General features: G+C 47.4%; 1 protein-coding gene across 1 annotated transcript; it reads right to left on the bottom strand.

Moving 5' to 3' along the window:
- Positions 1 to 1,105: 1,105 nt before the first annotated feature.
- MINAR1 (membrane integral NOTCH2 associated receptor 1) lies at positions 1,106 to 18,416 on the bottom strand. The gene is made up of 4 exons (XM_057365848.1): positions 18,194 to 18,416; positions 9,295 to 11,647; positions 7,596 to 7,850; positions 1,106 to 4,118 (listed from the first exon to the last, which is right to left on the bottom strand). The coding sequence occupies exons 2-4, from the start codon at positions 11,599 to 11,601 to the stop codon at positions 3,921 to 3,923; spliced, it is 2,760 nt and encodes a 919-aa protein (XP_057221831.1). The 5' UTR covers positions 11,602 to 11,647; positions 18,194 to 18,416; the 3' UTR covers positions 1,106 to 3,920.
- Positions 18,417 to 22,348: the final 3,932 nt, after the last annotated feature.

Below are 22,348 nucleotides of genomic sequence, written 5' to 3'. Positions count from 1 at the left end.
AAACCCAGTCGTGAAATCACCTATAAAATGAAACATTATGATTAGTGTCAAGAGCTAATCTTCCAGAAGCCCAAACAATGTGATGCAAAGGAGGCTTTAAAGGAAACCAAACAAACCCATTTTTCATTATCTTCTGCCATCTTAATATTTCACAAGTTGGAAATCCATTAGCAGTTCTGTCAAGAACTAAATAGGCTGCTTAGTTATCTAAAACTGAGACACTCGCATCCCGTGGCTATCTTGATGTCCCTGAGGRAAAAAATACAAAACAGGAAAAGCAATGGAGTAATAAATTATTTTAACTGTTTCATTAAAACTTAGGACACTGTAATTTTCAAGTTTATTTGGTGTTATATTTAAATGAACCAAAAGGCAACATTGTACAGTAACATTATAAAATAAAATTATTACATAGTACATTAACCAAAGCCCCATTTAAAAAAAAAATCCTAAAAAGTCATTTGGGGACATATYCTACTCTTGCTCTTCTGCACACATGATTTATTAAGCTCATTTAAAGCAGCACTCTTTTTTTAGGAAAAGCAAATGGGATTTGCCCCCAAAATGGAGTATCTTTTCTTATAGTTCTTGCAGTTTCATTTTTATCATGTGTAATATATCAAGTTTATAAGGCATAAATACGAAAAACAGTTCAATATGCTCATCATAATTTTAATTAAGTAATACAATCTAGGACACTTTTTCAATCACACCAAGGATTACAATGTACCTATAGCTTTAGTTTCTTTTTTTTTTTAAATACAAAAGTCTATCATATAGTATACAGTGTATTCTAGAGTTGGTAACTGKTTCACAAGGTTGATCACAATATTCTTGCAGGTTAATTAATATGTCAGGATTTCACCTAGTTTGTACACTCTGTGCAGGGCTCCTCCTTCAGCAGCAGCATCCCATGGCTCCATCTCCTCCCCTGTTTTAAGGGCTCTGTGCCAAATCCCACTGGGAATGGTTTGGGATGCACATCCTGGGGTGCCAAGGAGCTGCCAGGAGAGGAGGAGATGGCCAGGCAGCAGCTCACAGAGTGTTTGTGGAGCAGGGAGCCAGGCTCTGCTCTYCCAGYTCCCCTCCTGGCAYYAGGGAAATGCCTCCAGAGAMTGCAGGAACCAAACTGAGCCYCAGGACAAACCTGGTGTGGGGTGTGAGGACACCCCTGACCAATGGAGAGGGTGCCACTGGCTGCTCGTGCAAAGTAAGGAAGGCAGGAGCACCTCAGGGATTCAGGAGCAGCTCGGGGTGCTGAGTGCTTGGGTTGGGCCAGCTCCACATCACCCACAGCTCCAAACCTGCACAGCTCTCCCCAGGATTTGGGGCATCTCTGATGCAAAGACTCATCTGGTGCCAGCTGGATGAGCTGCACAGACCAAAAAAAACCCCAATCCCTGCACAGACAAAACCTGTGATCAGTAACATCTCCCACGCCCTTCTCCTGTCTCCCCCCAGGCTGATATTTTCTGAAATCAGATTGCTGAAATGCCCTGGAGAAAGCGCTGCTGAATTGGGGCTGGGGCAGCAGGGCCAGAACACTGGGGTAGTGCAGGAGGGGTTGGTGAAGGCAGGGGTCTGTCCCTCCTTGTTCTGCCCCTCCAAGGGTCCTGCCACCGTTGCTGGGGACACATTTGGGATTGCCACTGTGCCCCCACAGAGCCACCCTGCTCTCTCAAAAACCCCTGTGCTGCTGCCACCAGCCAAGGATGGGAATCCACGGGCTTTCTGGCATCACCCGACACCAGGAATGGGTTTTTCTACACATCCAATCCTCCTAAATTGTGCATGAGGTAAACTGCTGAGCAGTGTCCCCCCGAGGGTTTCTCACATGTCTAATATTAGATGTCTTGCTGGCAGCTCTGAGTCGTCCCCAGAGGTTTTGGTTTTTTTTATTTTTTTCACCTGGTTTCTCTGTATTTACTACGCACRGATCCTGAGCTCCCGCACTCAGGTGCTCTGAATCACACCACAACCAAAGGCAGCCCAAAATAGACAGCGTGAATTGCTCCCTCCCTGCTGTGACTCCATCCTGCAGCATCTGGGAGGAAAGGGAAATTATCTGAGTAGAAAGAACGGGCCAAAGCTACAGAATTTGGGTCAGGATTCAGGCCAGGCAGGCGCAGATTTTGTCTGTGGCTCTATTCCTGTTCTCTGTTTGCTGATGGGACATCCAGCCCTGTGCTTTCATTTATTTTTCTGATAGATCAACAGTCCCAGGGATCACCTATCCCTAAATAAAGCACAGCACGTGAACAGCCCTCCAGCTGCAGGAAAGAACTGACACACATCTACAGTCACAACAAAGCCTTTGCCTCCCACACACCCTTCCCTCAATACTTTTTTTAAACCAGCCAGAAACAAACAGTTGAGTGCAGCACATCCCAGAGAGCCAGAGGAAGGAGCATCCAGTGCTTTCTTAGCTGCTGTGTCATTGCGTGGGGAGGCTGCTTCTGAAAAAAAACCAAATTACCCTACATAAAAAAGCATTCACTAAAAGAATCTCCTTTCCCTTAGAGGACCAGCAAGATCACATTATTTCCTGAAAATACTTTTTTTTTTTTTTTTTCTCCCTTCTATACTTGACAGAAGAGTAATACTGTCTGGGTATTTGCTTTCACTAACCATGACAGGCAATTTCTGTCCTGGCTGGAGAATTCCATCGAACCTGCTATTTGCATTTGGGATAAAGCATCAAATGGACATTTCCCACGGGATACAGACTGCTCGCTGTCTGGTGGAATCAACCATCATTCTTAAGGACATTAGCAAGAGGGAGCAAAAGATCTCCCCCGTGCTGAATTCATTGCATCAGCAGCAGTTTGTACCAGAAATTGTGCCCTTAATGTAAGTGCTCAGCAACCACCAGCCCTGCTGCTCGAGGAGCACTCGGAACTGTATAGAAGGTTTGCGGGAACAGAACCTCCGTTAGTGCCCATTAGGCTGTGATTTATGTTATGGGCTTAAAATAGAAAAAAAAATTAAACACTTCTATTTAACCTACAGTCTAAAAAAAGGCACAAAGACTTAGTGGGAAAAAAAAATGTAACTGTTCAGATTACATTTCCAAGAACTTTAACAGAGCGTCGGTTTGATTTGCCAGCTTTGCTTGCTGGCAGCAGTGAAATTGAGACAATTTCACTGTCTGCAGAGGTAAAGAATACCCTTTTGGCAAGGCAAGTTTGCCAGCTCTATGCAAATGTTATTCAACAGAAGGAACTGAAACCTCTTGTGATTGCTTTAAAACATAATCTTTTTGGTCTGCAGCACATTGCACTTATCTAAGCACTCGGTGATGATAGAGTGGGTCTTAGGGCAAGACCAAATACAAAGAGCCCTTTTTAATCTGAACATAGGAATGAACTCTGTTCRCAGCTACACAGTCTGCTTTCAAACAAATGATCATGAAATACRTAAATACTATAAAATAAATACAATACATTCAGAGTTTTCTACATTGTAGAGAGCTTTTAAGAGTTCCTTAGCTCCCTGATGTAATGCATATAGAACATTCCCTTCTATACAGTGCTACCTCCATGTGCCCACACCTCCTTTACATGCAACATAGCTCAGACAACTTTCCTCTTTCACCTGGATTCTCACCAGTCTCTGATTCTCTAAAACRTTATATCATTTCTTTAGGCAAAAAATAATATTGCACTTTTAAAAATGCATAAAAATTGAACCGAGTTCCCACTAACTTCACCACACACAGTCTGTTATTTAAAATAGGACTTTTCCAAAAACGTTTCTCTACTTGTTCTGCGTTTTGCCTTCATTTACAGCGCTCTCCACCAGAACATTGTTCCTCAGCCAATTCCTTGCTGGTTTTGCCAGCAGACTTTTGACACACAGCTCGAGCTGTCTGAGACACGCGTGGCTGGGGGTCACCCAGTGGCCTGGGTGTGTCCCCAAACTCAGGATTTCATGGTACAAATGGGCACCACGATGACCAGGATAACGGTGCAAGCGGCCGCCGCGATCAGGGCGGTGATCTTGCAAACCTTCGCCCTCCTGAACTCAGCTTCTTTCCTCTTCAGCAAGGAATCRTAGCCAGGAGTGTAAATGTCTTCCATCCAGTATTCCAAGTTGTTTGGGTTTAAAGATTCTTGGGTCTAAAGAAATTAAAAGGAAACGGGTTGTTAATTGTCTGGGGTCTGCTATTAATGAAATAAATAAATGGAGCAGATGCGTCTGAAAGTCTCCCAACTCCCAATCTGCTGTCAGGATTAAGTGGGTTATTGCCACTTCTCACACCCCTTCATCTCCTGGTCCCAATTCCGTAAAGCTGACAAAAGTGGTAACAAAATACTGCAGAAAATAGGCTCCTGCAACAGTAAGATTCTGCTCCAAAATCCCTCACGCACCTCTGATTTACCGGAAACTTCGTCATCCTGGATGGCATTTAAATAAGATCTCTTTAATCTGCTCGACAGCAGAGATGTCAGCAAGTGCCGGCCTGTTACTGTTAATAATTTTTAAATTATTAAAGCTCAGCTGATGGGAAAGGTTCTTAATATATGCTCCTCATGCACTACATTTTATAAAGCCAGCCCTAATTTTGGTGCCATGGTTTGCTTGCAGGGCACGATGACCCAGCCCCATCCAGCACCCAGTCCTGCTGGGGGGACAACTTGCAGACCCCTCTGGAATGGCAAGGGGACACAAGCAACCTGCAGAAAGAACTATATTGGCATTTTCATCTGAATTATTTTTATGTCTTACAGTTTTTTATTCCTAAGTATTTATGACCTCTTAAAGTTTTCCGTTTCAACCTTCCTTGTTTTTTTCCCCTTTAACCTCTGTGTTAGAGGAAAGCAGGGGGGAAACTGGGGAAAMCAAACACTACACATTATATTGAACTTATCAGCAGAAAGGAATAAAGCAAAAAGTACATTTTGGAAAATTACAGCATTTCCCCAATGCTGTCTCCTTTACCTGGGGCTCCAAAAGTCTACTTCTTTTAAAAAATGAAAAGGATTCCACATAAAAATATTACACTGAGAATACCCTAAACCACACTATTTCTGTGCTTGTAATAGTCCTGATCCAGAGCTTGTTGGACCCCCAAAGAAACTCCAGCTGATTTGAGAGGGATTTGAGTAAGCCTTTAATTGACTAATTCAGATTTTGTGGCCACAAGCTACTGGCTGAAACTTTGCTTTGCCTGATAGGAGCATTTGCTTTATGTACAGAACCACCAAAAGAAGTGGTTTTATTGCTCTCTCAGAAATAAACAATGAAAATTGAGCAATGGTTTTATGATCATTCRATGGACACTTCTATGATAGTGTCAGGATGCTGAAACAGAGGCCATCAGCCACATCTGTGATTGCACCGTTTGGGCTTTGAATGACCCGTTCCAGCCTTCTGAAAATAAAATCAGCAATCTCATCTCTAAAGGCATCAGAAAACAGCCTGACACCGTTTCATCCCAGTGGATCATCATACCCAGAGCAAAGCAATGAATCTCACACAGAGCCCACACCTGGGACAAGCTTTGGCCCTGACTAGTTTTGCAATTTCTTTTTTTTTTTGGAGAAAAAAACAACAGACTTGTGAGGCTCCAGGAGAAATTTTAAGTAAACAGAGGCAGAAAAACCCCAAGCACAGGCATACTGTGCTTCAAGGAAATTGCAGTTTTGGACCCCTCTGCTTTGGCATTGACCTTTTAACTACTTCAGAAGGAAGATGCATTATTAAAAAGGCCCATTACTGTTAATCAGCTTCCTTTCCCATTTCATTGCCAGACGTAGGAATGTTCATTAAGGCATAATGTATTTACTTTCAGTTCTAATAAACTTAATCACTGGGGAAAAARCCCCACTCATCAGTCTGTGTCTATTTTTTAAGTTTGTCAGTAAGCTCCATTATAAAGTCTAGACATTGGCTTTGCGGGGGAGATGCCATCCTGACAGTCTTCTTGGAGGGAGAGAATCAAACCAGTAAACATCTATCACCTTTATCCCAAAGATAAATGATGGCAATAAGCCGATTTCTCTGGTTTGCTCACAGTCATGCAGAGCTGCTCGCAGAGAACAAAACAGCCCTACGAGGAGCAGATGGAGAACACTTCTCCCAGGGGAGCTTTGCTCCCAAATATCAGCTCCCTTATTGCCTCACACAGCAGGTAAGGGATGCTCTGTGACTGCCTGCTGCACAGGAACTTCTTCCAGCCTGTTCCTACTCCAGCACACAGTCTGCAATGCCAGGGTTAGCAATTTAGTAAGCTTTCTATAGTTTTAAAGAGCCAAAAAAGCAGCAGGGAGCTGAGCTGAGATGCTGCTTGGTTCCTCTCTGAGAGACACAGCAAGGAGCAGGGAGGAGCAGCATCAGCCAAGCAAGGAGGTGAATTTGTTGTACACAAATTCCTGCACAAACACTCATGGCAGCTGCACTGCAACACTGTGTGGGTGATGGTTTCAAATCCAAATTAGCCAGCCTGGGGTCCTGAGGCACAGCTGAGGCTGAKGCTGTCCTAGGGATTAGTCTGGTGGGTTTGGAGCTGGTTTAGATATTTGAGCACTGAGCCACGGAGGGCTGGCATGGAGCAGCAAGGTCTCAGACTCTTCCATGCCACTTTTCCAGGCAGACAAGCTCTGGGGGCAAGCAGACTGCCTGCTCGAGCACGGCTGCACTCCACAGAGCCCAAAATGCCCAAGGTCAGCACCAGCCCCACACTGGTTCTACATTCAAAGTGTATATAAATGACACACAGTTATCTCCACATCAATACGGATTTCATTGTGTGACACATTCAAAAATGCAACATTTCTTTGGTCTTTACAGATTTTAGATGTTATCATTCAGGCTTCCTCTTTAAACCTCTGCTCAGGTATCTTCCTTCCTATGAGATGCCTTTTGTTGATCAGACTACACAGTGTGGSTGCTCATTTCATGTCAGGTTTGTGATTTCGTAATGGGAACACGTAAATGCAAAATTTGAATTTGTCTCCCTGTAAGTTGCTCTGCTGTGCTTGTTGCACAAGAGCCTGCACACTTGGAGGCTGAACCAAAATGCAAACRAGACACACCATTAGCTGCCTGGCTGGGCTCCAGCAGCCACTTCAAAGCTGCAACAGTGACGTGTTTCAAACCCAGCCGTGRTATTGAACATCTTTTACAAGTATTTTATATCTCGTGTTCCTAGTAAAATGGGGGGGAAAAAACCCTCACGCTGCAATTCCCTGTGAATAATTCAGARAGGAAAAAGACAGAGGAACAGGCAGCAGTTCCAGCTCCTGCACCACTCAGCCTTGCTGCAGTTAGGGATCAGTTCACCTCTGCACTCCCTGATYCCCCAACTCTTCTTTAGAGCTACTCAAACCACTTTAGAGTCACTCAAACCAAGTTAGAAGACTTCTCTCCCCATTGCAGAATAAGCTGGGAGCATCAACCTGTCAAGGATCACCMTTCAGCAATGAGACATTCACGTTTTTCACTGTCCCTGGCCAGGATGGACAGGGATCAGCAAGATCAGAGGCTCAGCCCTTCACAGCTCTCTCCTGAGCTATCCAAATCCCTTCTTTAATGCATATTCTGGCAGCATCCATTCGCAATCAAGCCATTCAGATTAAACAAATGGGACTCACTTGTAGATCCAAGGCTGCGATCTTGCCTTTATCCCCCGAATTCCTGGTGTATTCCTCTATTGTCCATGATGGCTGGGCACGTTTCACTTCAGCCAGCTCTGTCAGCCTCATGTCTGTGTAGAGAGGRTTGCTTTTCATGTGGGACTTGAGTGATGCAGGGTAGGGATGAGGACTAAAGACTTGCTCAATCAAGAAAGCGTCTTTTGGTTGTTTAGAGAGTCTATGTGGCTGTGGGATTTCGTATTGCCTGTCTGCCTGCAATAGGGTTCAAAAGAATTTGAGAGAAAAAACAAGACTATGAGGGAGTTAAACACAAAAGACAGAGATATTCCTTTCACAATCACCACATGATAAAAAAAAATACTATCTAAGACAAAGGTTTTGGATGGCCTTAATCCATTTGCCCACTTTCTTCTCACAAGCAAAACCAGAGGTACTTCACAGACACAACTCCATGGTCACTGTAACACAATGCTGATGGAGCAGGAGAAATTTAGGTTTTGTACTGTTTACAGATCAAAAAACTACTCTGAAAATGGCTCTGAAAATGGTATACAGAGAAGCCGAGCTGATCTTCAAAAGCTGAGAGACACTAGCAGGCTTCCAGGTTTCTGATAATCTGTTAGGATTATCAAATCCTAACAAGAAGCAGTCCTGAGAGAAGCCCCCAACCCAAYACTGCAGCACCCAATGCACCACCCAGGGCCAGCACAGCCCACTGCAAGAGTGAAGAAAGGGCTCTCAAAGCTGTGCCATCCTAAACAGAGAAATGGGCAGAAAAGCCAAGGTTTGAGCTCACTAAGGATGGTGTTCTGCCCCCTCTGCAGTCCAGTAATAACCCATGGTTTGTGGTTTCTTTCTCACCCAACCACATTTATKTCCATCAAACCTCCTCCTCTCTTTTCCCAGCCTTTCTCTGCCCTCACACCCCACTGTCAGGAGGCACAGCACCCCTGCCATGAGCTGACAAGGAGCTGCAGGACCCCCTCCCCAAACACACACAAACACCACCCCCTGCACCATTTCACCAGAGSAGCACCCCGAGCCCAGCCAGGACATCCTCTGGGTCTGCAATGGGGTCACTGGGCAGCTGCTGGCATGATGGGCAGAGTTTTTCTGCACAGATGAACTGGCATTCCACAACTGGAGGTTTAAGGCTCATTTAAATGACCATGAAAGTCAGACAGAGAACACGTAACTACAACGAGCATCTCACAGTATACACACAGATTTTTTTTTCCCCTTGAGGGATTTGAATCCATGAATCTATTTTKTTGGTTTTTAAATATGTACATACTTCCCTGATAAAAGCCATCACAATTCMATTTCAAAATATCCCTTCTAAAACAATCACTAGAGAATTTCAATATTCCCCACAYCCTTTTCACCAAGGTAATTGCCAGGCCTCCTCATAWTGCTACTGATGATGAAGAATACCAYCATCTTCCCGAGATGTCACCCACACTTCCACCCTCCCTTTGCAAAAAAAGCAAAGCTTTTAAGGAGCAACTTGACCATTTTGCAGCTGCCAAGCAAGAACCTACAGGTACAAAAATCACTCAATTATGATAACAATAAAGGCAGGCAYAGCACGGCAGGGCAAAGCATTGTAATACTCTGAGGCTTCTGATGACTATGGAAGACATTCATAACAACATCATTTTTAAGCATTTATTATGYGACTTAAAGTTGAAATTACCTCTTTAGATTTCCTGTGCCAGTCCTTATTTTCTCCTCCATCTCTCTCTTTCATCTCCTCCTCTGTAATGCCCACTTGGTTGGTGTAAGTAATAGCTCTCCARTCTCGGGGAGAGTTTGAAATACTTGCTATTTTGGATTCAGTTGCGCTGTTTTCTTCTGTTAATGATCTCGATGATCTCCTAGTAAACAAACTTTTTTTTAAGGCTTTTACTCGAAGACTCTCGCTATTACTTCCACTGGCATCCGAACAGCACCATTCTGGATTATTCTCCAGTTTGCCTCCATGAGGAGTGTTRTGGCACTGAAATATCTGCGGGGAGTTGCTCTCATCCGATGCGGCYTCACTCGTCAAAGAATTGAGATCTATTTGCACGCTGACCTTCTCTGGCTGCTGGATTTTTTGATCCAGCTTGCTCAATTTTCCCAGGACTTGAGAGATTTCTTCTCGGACGCCCGAGAGAGATTCCAGTTTCTTCTCTATTTCGCCAATCCTCAAGACCAATTTGCAGACGCTCGTTTTCAGTTCATCGTCTGTGCTACTGACGTCYGCCCTGACCACTTTATCCAATTTGTTACAAGCGCTCCCGTTGGAGATTTTGGTCAAATTGTGCTCAGGTGAGCTCTCACAGTCCGATTTATGCACCTGAGACAGGGAACCGGTGCTGTTGTAGCACGAGGACTGCATCACCCCCGTGGAGCCGCTGATGCTCATGTCATCCAAAAACCGGAATATGTCACTGATGTCGTCGCTCACGATCTCAGAGTCATCGTCCGACTGTTTCAGAGAGTGCCTCTCGCCGTATTTGCCTTGGCCTGCTGCACACAAATCCTTGCATTTCTTGTGGTCCAGAACCTGCTGCTCYGTTTGAGTCCCAACACTCATGGTCCTGTCAATGCTCAAGATCTGGACAGAGCTACAGTTAATGCTTTTATCCTTAAACTTTTTGACCGGCTCGTGTTTCTCCACATCTAGGATGGAAGGAATTTCCTTGGTTTTATGCCCGTTGGGTTTCACAGCRTAGTTTGCCTGCATGATTGGCTGTGGATCCTTTGCATTTAGGTAGGACTGATGCCTGTCAACYGAAGGGAAGTTTGGAGAYGGGTTGCTCGAACTCTGGTATCGCKGTTTCTCTTCAGACTGCTTCCTATTAAAAAACGAGCGTTCAAAGTCAGGCACCTCCTCAGTATTYAAACTCCAGCTTTTCGCTGGCCAGGCAGTTTGCTTGGCTGGCTTTCCAGTCCACTTTTTGGTTTCCTGGGGCCCAAGAACAGTAGTTGGGCCAAAATAGGTTGAAGCTTGAAGATCATCTAAACTTTCATGCTTCACTCGCCTTTTGTCAGGTATAGGAGAATAAACTGGATTCAAGTACTGGCTGCTGTATGGCATTTCAAAGCTGTGGTTGAAGAAAGTCTGCTTAGAGCTTTCTTTCCTGTTCTGAGGCTCTCTATGTCCATCTTCTGTTTTGTTGGACGGTATTARGCTGGGGGATATTGTAATCAGATTATGAAAATCTTCTTTGAATATATTTCTCTTCTGGACACAYGACTGCATCACAAACGGCTCGTCATTTGAAATGAAAGTTTCTTTTATACCTGCACTTATAGGCAAGGAATCCTGGTCTGAAATGGATTCGTTTTCAATGTTCATGGGGAAGTAGGTACTCTGCATCTCGCAGGGAGGGGACGTGGCGATGGAGAAGGACGCCAGCGCCTGCAGCCTGTCCAGAGAGGCAGCCCGGCCCTTCACGTCCTTATTAACCCCGAGCAGGAAATTGGGYTCTGAGGAGGGGACAAACTGCTGGCAGTCCTTGCAGTCCATCTTCCTGCATTTTGAAGATCTCCTGACTGGGAAGCCACGGCTGAATTCYTGGTCGTTCAGCTCGCAGTTGGGCATGCAGTCAGGCACACAGTCTGCCATGTTGCAGATCTCAGTGTCAGACCTGCAGGACTCGAAGGACTCCTTCTTCTTCACTTTGTGCCTYGCAACTGGAAGTTTCTCCTTGGCCACTCCCCCATTCATCTGTATGAGGTTGAATATTGTTACTATATCTGCTGCAACCATGATTTTCTTTGATTGCTGATTGTTTACAGTGCATCTCATTTTGTCTTTGAACAAAGTCGCTGGGAAATTAGGATCCAGGCAGGCGGTGTAAAACAGAACGCTTCTGAGCTTGGCCAACTGGGATAAATCAAACCTGGCACACAGGGACTTGCAGAGATCCTGGTAAGAAACAGTGTTCTGCTTGGTGTCCAGCTCCTCCAGTATCTTCACCAGGAAGAGGGAGGATTCCTGGTTGGACTCCATGGCTCAAGCGTGTTTTGTCGTTTAGCCTGGAAACYGCGTTCCACTTCTACAGCAACACAAAAAAGATTGTCAGTCACCCACAGGTAATAGCCAGAGCCAGCCAGAGATGGGGCCTGACTCCCCAACCATGCAGTGCAGGGCTTGATTTTGTCAGCCATCCTCGTGTTCTGAACTTCAGGCTGYAATCCTAGCATCCAGTAAATCAATACTTAAATGAATCTGGGTTTTATCCAAGAAGGCTCCTTTATATGCCAGCATCTACCAAAGTGACCAAGTGAATAAACAGCAGAAGCTTTGGAGGGGCTGAACTCAGGGCAGATAAGACAATCTCAGCCTGCTTGCTATGGGGCTATCACAGAACTTCTCACCAGCTCAGGAGAGTTTCAAAGCACAGTTTGAATCATCTGCGATAGTCCCAGTCGTAGCCTAACCAGGGCTGACCTACTGCACCATGACACGTTTTCATGTCTGAAAGCAAATGGCTTTCAGGAAGATTTTCTGACAATAAACTTCTGACATGTTTCTGGAAGTTAGCTGAGCACATAATTACCATCTTGCTTACTTTAAAACATTATTTTCTMCTCCACTCTGAATTATCTCCTTTGGATACCTTGACATATTTTTTCCAAAAATACTTTTTTCTAAGCATAAGATTCAGGAATGGAAAAGTTGCCAGATCTCAGGTGAAAAGTCTGTGTGAGTMCCATTTCAGCTCTTAAGTCCAAAATTTAGCAAAGAACAGAAGGAGTTAAAAAAAAAGAATCCTACTGAACCTTGAAACCAATCCAGCAGATGCTAGAGGGCTGACTGCCAATCAGGACGGATTTGAAGACAGAGGAATATCAAGGACAGAGAACATCCTCTTCAGTGCTGTGCTCCCAGTGAAGCCTGGGAGTGCATTTCCATTCACCATCCCGAAATGACGGGGCAGAGGTGAAGAGCAAAAGCTGCACRTTTACAGGATAACAGGAACAGCCTGAACAAGCACAGCTTACACCAGCAAACACCTTGGGGAGAACATAAACCCCTGCACTTTCAGAGCTGAGACCAAACCTTCGGCTGTTATGGATTAGGAAGGGATGTTGATGATTTTTCATCCATCTATTGTAAATATCCTTGTCGCTGTCTCTGCTGCTGGCTGCTGGGAAAGACAGAGCACAGGATGATGCAGTCTGCCAATTCCTATGTTTGGTCACTCTGTCTTTGTTATTCTTACTGACAGGGATGACAAAAATATTCTCCCTTTCCCAAAAAGGAACGGTATCTTMCTCCAGTCACTCCCACCTTTAGATGACCCCTGGAATTGGCCTCTCCTCCATCAAATGCAAAATATCCCCCCAAATGGCAAAGCATTAAAGTCAACATTGCAAGGTTTATTATTACTCACTCTAAAAGGCACCTTCTGGTCAAAAYCCTCCTGAGCACCACTCCAGACTCCAGGGCTCCTGTTTCCTCTCCTGCCCTGACATTGCACATCAGTGATTGCTGTCAGTATCAGCAGCCTGACTACTTCAGCTTTCATAACCCAAAAGAATATGGAACAAGTCTCCCTATGAACTCAGCTGTTTATTTAAGTAACATCTCCCCACCGTGTGTGATCAGGAGCTGAGCAGCAGCAATGTGAATGTGTTTCTGTGATTGTAAACACTCTCAGAAACCAATGGCTACAGGGATTTTCCAACACCTCTGCYGCATGCATGTTTGCTTTTAAAGCTCCTGTATTATGCATAGCAGCACAACTCTTCTGCCAGCTGACAAAAGAGAAAAAATGTTGTACTGTTCTGTGCTCAGCTCCAAAAAGTAATGGTAAAGGCTGGAGGAGGGTGCCTGGATCCCTTTTCTCTCTCTCAGCCCCTTTCACAGCCCACCTTTGTATTTCTCTGCGGTGTCACCATTAGACAATGACACCCCCAAACCAGGTCCAAACCCTGCCAGATGCCACTGAGGCTACCAAGTCCTCCCAGAGTCAACTTCACACRTGGGGCTCAGAGACATTCCCAGCTGCCAGGGGACTGGCACTGCAATTTTCTGCATGTTATAAATCTGCCACTTGGGACAAGAGTGAAAATATGTCTTTTTGTCACCTCCAGGCTGAATACCAGCAAAAGCATCCATGTTCTCCTATTTGTGAATTCACAGCTCCTTGCAAGCCCCTCACCTGGATATGCATTTTCACAGCCTGATGCACACCCTGTGCTCCCTGCACTGGCCTGCCAGCAGCCTGYCTTCTCCYCACTCACACCCCTGCTGAAACACAMARTCAGCCAGTTTGAGATGATGTATTTTTGAAAAGTGTTAGCCCATTTGATCCCCCACCTTTCTGTCTTTACTCTCTCATCCAGTGAGGATATCCTAGGCACAGCTTCTTGAAAATTATTCCTTTGTACCAAAGCATTCTTAGCATCATCAGAGGTTTTAACTCCATGTTTCTAAACACTATGATTCTGGTAAAACTCATGTGCAGCCTGATTTGCAAGGCTGCTGAGTGATGGCAAGTGCAGTGAGCTGAGTGGAAGCCCTGCTGCATCCCCCCCAAACTCACATTTCCTCTAGTTAGCACTGACAAGGAGCCTTGTTTTGGGGACCCCAATCCACAGCCAAGCAGTAAGGCAGAGGCACTGAAGCACAGACCCCAAACAGGAGAGCTCTGCTAGGCTGGGTTAGCTCAGCCCAGCCCCTGTGCTCCCAGATTCAAGCCTGGGAGGTGGCAGRCAGCTATAAAGCAGTGAGAGCCCAGGGGATGACAGAGGGTTTGAGACAAGGGTGACCAGGAGAGAGCTGAACCTGCTCAGGTGGGCATTCAGCCAGTTCGTTCAACTGAGACTCAGCTACGGGAGGTGGAAATTGAAAAGGCAGGTTGCAAAATCAGATGTAGGCCTTGAGGAAAAGAAAGCTAGCAAGGAGCTGGAATAATTACCTCTTCACCCCTTGGCTGTTCACAAACAGCTTTTCGGTGTGAGAGCACTTTAGGTGTGAAAGGTATCTCTGGGCTTCAGCCTGAGCATGGAAATCGGTGCTCCCTTGTGCCAGAGCATCAGAAACATTTCTGCTAGTGGAGCATCAACACATTTGGGCTGTGAAGAACAGGATGTACTACCCCATAAGGATAATATATAAGGGCCTTGAAATCTTGTTTCCTGGTTCAGGGATGTAAAAACCCRCTGCCAAATTTTTTAGTGGCACATTAAGCTCCTCTGTCTCCTGTCAAGCCTCCTAACAGCCTGCGACAGAGACAGGTGCTTCTTGGCAGGCCACCCCAGGAGCTGCCACATGCCGGGTGCCAAGCACTTGGCCATGCACCATCTCAGCCCTTGTGTCCACGTTCATTCATTATCTCTCAAAGCAGGACCAGAATAGACCTGGAGGTGGCACAGAAATGCAGGGCTCTGAAATGAGCACAGGAAGGCCTTTTCAAGAGGGTACAGGGTCACGAATCAGTCAAAAGCAGCAAAGGGAATGAAAGCACCCACAGCAAGAGCAGCAGCACAGGGTCTCCTCAGATGGCCTCAATTCCCTCAGCATCCTCATGCTTCACCCTCACTGCCAGCAGCCCCCAAAACCCCCCGCAAACTGACTCTGGCCACCAGAGACACAGAGCTCCCCAGACACAGGGATGGGATCTAGCTTATTTATCTTCAGCAGCACCATCTCTGACCAAAGGAGCCACTTAACATTTCATCCTTAATGACTCTGTTATATTAACACTGGAAGGGTTGCTTTGACTCAGCTTCCCAAGATTTGACATTTGCTGCTCTAACAGCACAATTATATGTCAGCATGGACTCACACAGCATCCTATTGCCCAGCCAGTCGATGGGGGCTGGCTCTCCTGGCACGCAGACGAGCTCCAAATTCCCCACAGATCGATGTCTTCTTGCCCTGCACCAGGAGCAATGAACTGAGCTCTCATCTCATCACTGASCCACTACCTCAGCCTCTGCAGGACAAGCCCAAGGATATTAAGATKGCAAACCCCAGTGGAGCTTCCTGCTGCACAAAGGGAATATTCTGTTCTATTTCCTGGGGTCTTTAGGAACAAAGCCTCTGTGAAACCTCTCCCCTGTGGTTCTCCAGACCAGGGGAACCTGCAGACTCTTTCATGCAGGTTGCTTCCAAGAAGTAAAGCCAGGATGCACTTTCCCTGCYCACCACCTCCCAAATCAGCACTAAGGTGGGGGAGGCAACCTCACCTCCTAATTACCATATAAATTCACCATCCACAGGAATTCATTAAATTAGTACTGCTTCCCAGCTGCCCTGGCTGTTTCCTGTGACACCATCAGCCCAAACGCTACCATGGCCACTTTGGGGCAGAAAAACCCCAGCAGAGGATTCAAGAGACAGTCCCACCACTCCACCTCCCTGAGCAGCTGCAGGGTGGCAAGGTGCCCTGCACGAGTCTGAATCACTGCCCCTGACACACAGACCACGTTATCTTCCTCTCTTATTCCATTTCCTTCCCCGCTCTTGGTGCCACTGATATTTGCTCTCCCCATTTCCAGTACCCACAGCAGGTGCAGCTGATACTCAGATGTGGCTGCTGGACTCACCATCTCCCCTCTCCCTTTGATTTACCAGCCGAGAGGCAAACAGCATCCTTGTTTTGTTCCCCCCGCTATCGGTGACTAACGGGCCACCCTGAACGCCACCACGGCAGCGGCAGACAGCGAGTGATCCTTGCATAAATTYCCTCAGAAAGAGCCGGCGACTCGAGCACAGGAGAGCATTAACAGCGAGCCAGTGAGATGCTGTTTTACTATTAACTCGAGCTCATCAATCATTCAGCCTGTCTCCCCAACACCAGATACTATAAAACACGGCAGGCAGCGCTCGCCTCGCATGAATTGCAGCCCATCGAGATGGAATTCAGTTTTTGTTTCCTGCCACACTCACAAATCCATTTCTCTGTCAAAACACTGAGAAATTTCCGACGAAGGAACGGGGACCTCGAGCCCCATCTGGCTTCTGCTGCACACAGACACGGGAGAAGGCGCTCGGGGGGAACAATGCCCGTTTCCGCACACTTTATTCCTCCTTCTCCTCCTCCTCCCTCCAGCCTTCTGCTGCTCATTAAAAACAAAACTAAAACACGCACTTTGAAGCCCTGCCCGTGCAATGGAACCACTCCTGTCCACCTTTCAGTGAAAAGTCCACCCGAGCAGCCTGGCACTGTCGGGCTGTCCCCTCCGGACCGCGCTCCCGGCCGGGCAGGAGCAGGGTGGGCTCAGTCCCTGGTGCTGGCTCCCTGCCTCGCTGGTTTGGTTTTTATTCACTCCTTCAGAGCCGAAAGGAACCAACACACCTGCAGGCTGGGAGCTCTCGGTGCCGGTGCTCGCTCCGCCGGGCACGGGTGCGATGCACACCCCGGCCATCCCGGCTCCAGCCTCCTCCGGGGTTACCGGGGGTCGCTGCCGCTCGCCCTGGAAGGAGTTGCGGKTTTCTGGTTCTTATCTTGTATGAATGAGCCCTGGAAAACCACGCTTTACAAACCCAGMTCCTTCACGGAGGCAGGCTCTGCTGCAAAAGGACTCTGCACAACACTTCAGCTAACCCAACACCCCATAATTCAGCAGTTTTTAAAGGATCTGAGTGCATAAATTAATGGGGAACTTGTGGATAAAAGCGGTGGACCCTCACAGCTGTGCCAGGGCTCAATTCGAACAGGGTTTGCCATTGATTTTTCTTGCACAGCAACATTAGGCTGATTATTTGCATGGTTCAGTTATGCAATCCGGGTTAAGGTATCTCTACGATCTGGGAAAGTGCAAACATTCTAAAACTGTGCAATAAATTACTTGAATTATTACTGCATCATACCCTCGTGGTTATTCTTTGCCAACTCTTGGCCCATACAGACACACACAAATACTGTCTTGATACGTTATTAGAGCGCACCCAAGCCACATTCTTACTGGAAATTTTTGTATGAGGAGACACGGTTGAAAAACACCGACAGACACAAAAAAAAAAAAAAAAAAAAAAAAAAAAAAAAAAAAAAAAAAAAAAAAAAAAAAAAAAAAAAAAAAAAAAAAAAAAAAAGTCTAATTGAATTAAACGTGAGCCATTTATCCCATCTGTGGGCAACCTGGATTTTTGCATAGCAAACCTACGACAAACACAGCAAACATAGCAAACCTCAGTGCCATCCCAGAGCTGAGGGCTCTCTCCCCCTGGTGGGTCCATCTTCCCCGATCCCCATCCCTCCCTCCAGGAGCCCTGCTCGGGGTTTGGGGGCCCTGGGGCTCAGCCCAGGGATCACCCTCTTGCTCCCCCTCAGGCACATCCATCTGTGCAGGACTGAAGTGGAGCTGCCAAAGTCCCAGACGGAGTTTCAAGATTTTAGAGTCCCCCTTTTCTCGGGGAGCTCGACAAAAGAGGGGCACCCTCTGAGCACCCGCGAGTTCCGCAGGGACCGGGGGGTCTCTTACCTGCTCTTATTCCTCTTTCTCCCGGGTGGAGCCGGTGCTGACCCCGCTCCCCGGCACCCCCGGAGCCCAGAGCACCCCTGGGGCTGGAGAACGGGGGGCGTTTGTCCCGGGCACCCCTTTCCCCCAGCCCACCCTCCGCACTCCCWCCCGCACCTGGGGCTCACCTGCGGGCTCCGCCTGCCTCTGGCGCGGCCGTCACGGCTGCATCTGCCGCTGCAGCAGCCGCTTCCCGGCCAGGAGGAGGAGGAGGAAGAGCAGGAGGAAGAGCCCGAGCCTGAAACCCCAGCAGGATGCCATAGCGCCGGGCTGCGCTGACAAAGGCGGCAGCAGGTTGGCATGGGAGGAGGGAGAGAGGGGAGGGAGGGGAGGAGAGAGGGAAGAGAAGGAGGGGAGACGAGAAGGAGGGAGGGAGGGAAGGAGGGGGCTGCACAAGCCGAGCTCCCCGCACCGCCCCCGATCCCGATCCCGATCCCGATCCCGATCCCGATCCCGATCCCGATCCCGATCCCGATCCCGCACCGCGGCGGGGCTGCTCCGGGATGCTCCGGGCGCTGCGGCAGCGGCGGCTCCGGCTCCGGCTCCGCAGGGATGGGGTGCGGCGGGAGGGGTCGCCACTCCGCTCTCCTAGACCATTATCCTGATTATTTTTATTATTAGTGCGAGTGCCGGCGCTCCTCGGGGCGGGGGACAGCGCCTGGCACAAAAATGGGCAGGAAAAGGGGAAAGGAGCATCTTCCCAGGCGGGGACATGGACAGCACCAGGCTGAGCAGGAGCGGCCGAGGCAGCTGGGGCTGATCAGCCTGGAGAAAAAAAAGGCGAGTCAAGGGTTACTTTACCGCTCTTTAAAACTCCCTGAACGGCCAGGTGGGGGTCGGACTGTTCTCTCCGCTAACAAGCCATAGGAAACGGCCCCAGGCTGCACCAGGGAAGGTTTAGGTCGGGTGGCAGGAAATAACTTCGGCACTGAAAGGTGAAGGTGAACCTTTCTGAAGCGGACAGACTGCCCAGGGAAGTGGTGGAGTCACCGTCCCTGGGGGCACTTAAAAAATGTTTAGATGTGGCACTTTGGGACACGGTTTCGAGGAGGACCTGGCTGTTCGGAGTGAACGGTTGGACCTGATGATCTCAGAGATCTTTCCCARCCTAATAAATTCTGTGATTTATGACGGTGCCCGGTGCCCACCGTGCATGTCCACAGCCCCCAGGGCACCAAAGGCATCCCTGCACTGTCCCTGGATGCTCAGCTGGTGGGTGGGCATTGCAGGGTTGGGGTCTGGGGGTGTAGGAAGGGGCTGCWCCGTGTGAGTGCCCACCCAGGGGTGCTGCTGTGTCTGGACAGGCCAGGGGTCACCTCAGTCACCTCAGAGCTCTGCCTCTGCCCCTGCTGCTGGCTGGCTCGCCACGCCACCCAGGAGCACTGCAGAGAGTTTTTAATAGAGGTGTTGCTGGGTGAAATAAAGCAGCAAGATGTCAAAGGCTCCACTTGTCTCACTAGCACCGTTTGGGGAGAGGACTGCCGGCTTTCCTTTGCTAGATGAACTCATTTGAAGGGTTCTAATGGTGCCACGGCCGTCAGACTACTCTGGACAAACTGCCCTGAAACTGTGGGGTTTCCTTATTCTRACAACCTTGGGAACAGAGCTCTCTGCTTTCCTGGGAGAAACAAGGGGTCAGGAGGGTTTCTTTTGTCTGAAAACCACTGATGTGCAAGTTCTTCCACTGTCTTTGAAGAATATTGTATATGATTAAAGGTACACACAATAAACACTCAACACACATAGCAGCTACTACAAGAGGAGAAGATAAACATACAACCTTGCAAATGGAAGAAAAACATGTTTATACCACATTATTCTTACCACTACTTAACAGCATTGAAAGAGGCAGTGTCCTTGGGCCCCATTTTCCATGCTTTTGTCAGATTTTTTTTAGTCTATAAGTATCTATTTTACTTGCAGATTGCATGGCTGGATGATTTCAGCCCTACACCTCTTCCTACAGCACATGCCTTCAGGTCATCAGAGTATCAGAAGAGCTCTCTGTCCCCTTCAGAACTGCACACACACCAGAGAAAAAAATAGAAAACATTTTTTACCCCTAGTCCAGGCCTAGCTCATCTAACTTGGTTTTGTCCTGGTTCTGAGAGGTTTCCAGAGCTGGCTCCCATAGCTGCAGCCAGAAGGAAAATTTGGTGGATTCGTCTTTTACCTTCCTTGCTCCCGCCTCGGCATGCTGAAATTACATTTAATTGATGGCAAGGGTTTCATTAGCTTTTTGTGGGCTGTGACTAGCAGCATATAATTAGGAATCACCTGCAAAAATCGGTTTGAAGCAGTTAAACACAGTGCAGAGTCATAAACATTGGTTTCACCCTGGTGGTGTGTCCCGAGGGCAGCAGGGCCAGCTCCTCTGGGGGTCAGGGAAATCCTCTCTGAGCAGTTTGGGGTGCTGCAGGTCTTTTCCCCCTTTCCCCTTGCTTTCCCCTCTGGATTCCAGCTCTCCTCCCTCCCCTGGCCACATTTGACAGCAGCTTCAGTGGGAATGTCGTCCGAGAGGAGAGCACCAGATCAGCTCTCCCCATCCCTGTTCCCCATCTAATTTTAGCAYCATCAGCTCCTGTCTCCCCTCCCCACCTTTCCTTGACATTTCTGCTTTGTTCTTCACTCTTCTTTTCCCTTTCATCTCTTTCCTTCAGCACCTGGCACATTTACCTTGTCTGGCTCCACTTTCCCTCCAGGCCTCCCATTTTCCTTTCCCTCTGCTTCAGCAACTCCTTCCARATTAAACAGGTGACCCACTGGATGTAGGAGATGTCTCCTCAAGGCTGAGGAGCCCAGGACTGAGCCCACCCACCTTCCTCAGTGTGATTGGCATCACAGTGCTGCAAAAACAGTGCCCTCACAGCCTCCCCCCTCTGTAGCACAGCCCAAATATGAAGATATTTCAGCCCAGTTTGGTGGCCAGGCCTGGGTCATTTTCCTTATTCATACAKGATGTGATTTTCAGCCACACAAACACAAATATGTTGCCAATGGTGCTTTTTTTTGTGCACAGGAAGTTCCCCAGGGCTGGAACCACTGATGGATGCAGAAGGGAAAACTGATGTTGAGGGTAAGGTCTAGGAAAGAAAATCTGATTTCATCACTGCAATACTTAGTAAATATTTCTCTATTCGGCCTCCTTTCCATGTGAATAACTCCCAACAGGGAGGGGACAGATTTTTGCCTTTCATATCTCATCCACAGTCTTCTGCAAAATTTCCTTCCTGAGGGAACCCCTCCAGAGCACAGAGCATGCAGAGAGCCTGCACAAACATCAGCAAGTCTGGGCTCAGGGCTCTCACTGGGCCTTTTCCACCTTCCCAGTGTGCTGTAGCACCACACAGCTGCTTTTTACTCCTCCTTTTGAGTGTTTGTAACTTCAAACCAAACTGCTTGTCCCAGTGACAGCAAAGGGACTGTCCCCCAGGCTCATTTTAAAGCACTAATGAAGGTTTTATGCAGTAAGTCTTTTCTTCATCTTCCTTATGGCAACCTCTGGGCAATTTGTGCTGTTAGAAAAGCAAAATAAAAAAAACCCTTTGGTCAATTTGGTATTTTAGTTGCTCTCAGGAACCCCCAACCTATTTCCTGGTGGATCTTTTTACTAAGAGGTAAAAGAAAACAGATTCTATTTTAATTGGGACATGACTTTACCTAGCACCTTCTTCAGCACAGACATTTCTTAAAAATCTAGCAGCAGTCTAATGGTATTAAAATATAGAAAAAAACAATCCTTTGCCAATATCAATCCTTTGCTGCAGAGACTGGTTTATATTTTCCAGTCTTCCAGTAACAAGTCCTTAATCTCTTCTGGCTTTGCTTTTCAGAGAAAGAGAAAATCTAAAGCCCAAAGCACAGCCTGTGCTGGGAGCACAGTTAGCTACACTCCAAACAGACAAAACTCTCTGAGCCCGCTGTGCTCCCTCAAGTCTTTAACCAGGATTTGGGAAAGCAAAGCAACTTCTGGGGGAAGATCCAAACAACCCAGGGCGCTGCTTTCCTCCTCTCTGTCCCGGTCTGGGTGAAACTCTGCATCCTCTCCTGGCTTAAAGACAGATCCCAAAACTTTGTGCATCGTTAAATCGCGCTTAGCAGCACAGAGCCTGCAGGCTGCTATTTTTAACAAGTGCTCCTTATTTGCACTTCCTCTGAAATCACAGCAGGGTCTCAATATTGCTGAAGCTGGCTCCTGCAGCCAGCATGCACGCAGGCTGTGCCTGGAAAGATGCATCTTGGAGCTGGCAGCACTTATCAGTGAGTGATTGATAACGGGCAAA

The sequence above is a fragment of the Malurus melanocephalus genome, unplaced genomic scaffold, assembly GCF_030028575.1.
Source record: "Malurus melanocephalus ecotype Western Australia unplaced genomic scaffold, MMel_1.1 scaffold_58, whole genome shotgun sequence".
Taxonomy (NCBI): domain Eukaryota; kingdom Metazoa; phylum Chordata; class Aves; order Passeriformes; family Maluridae; genus Malurus; species Malurus melanocephalus.
This window is presented reverse-complemented; position numbering and strand designations above follow the sequence as displayed.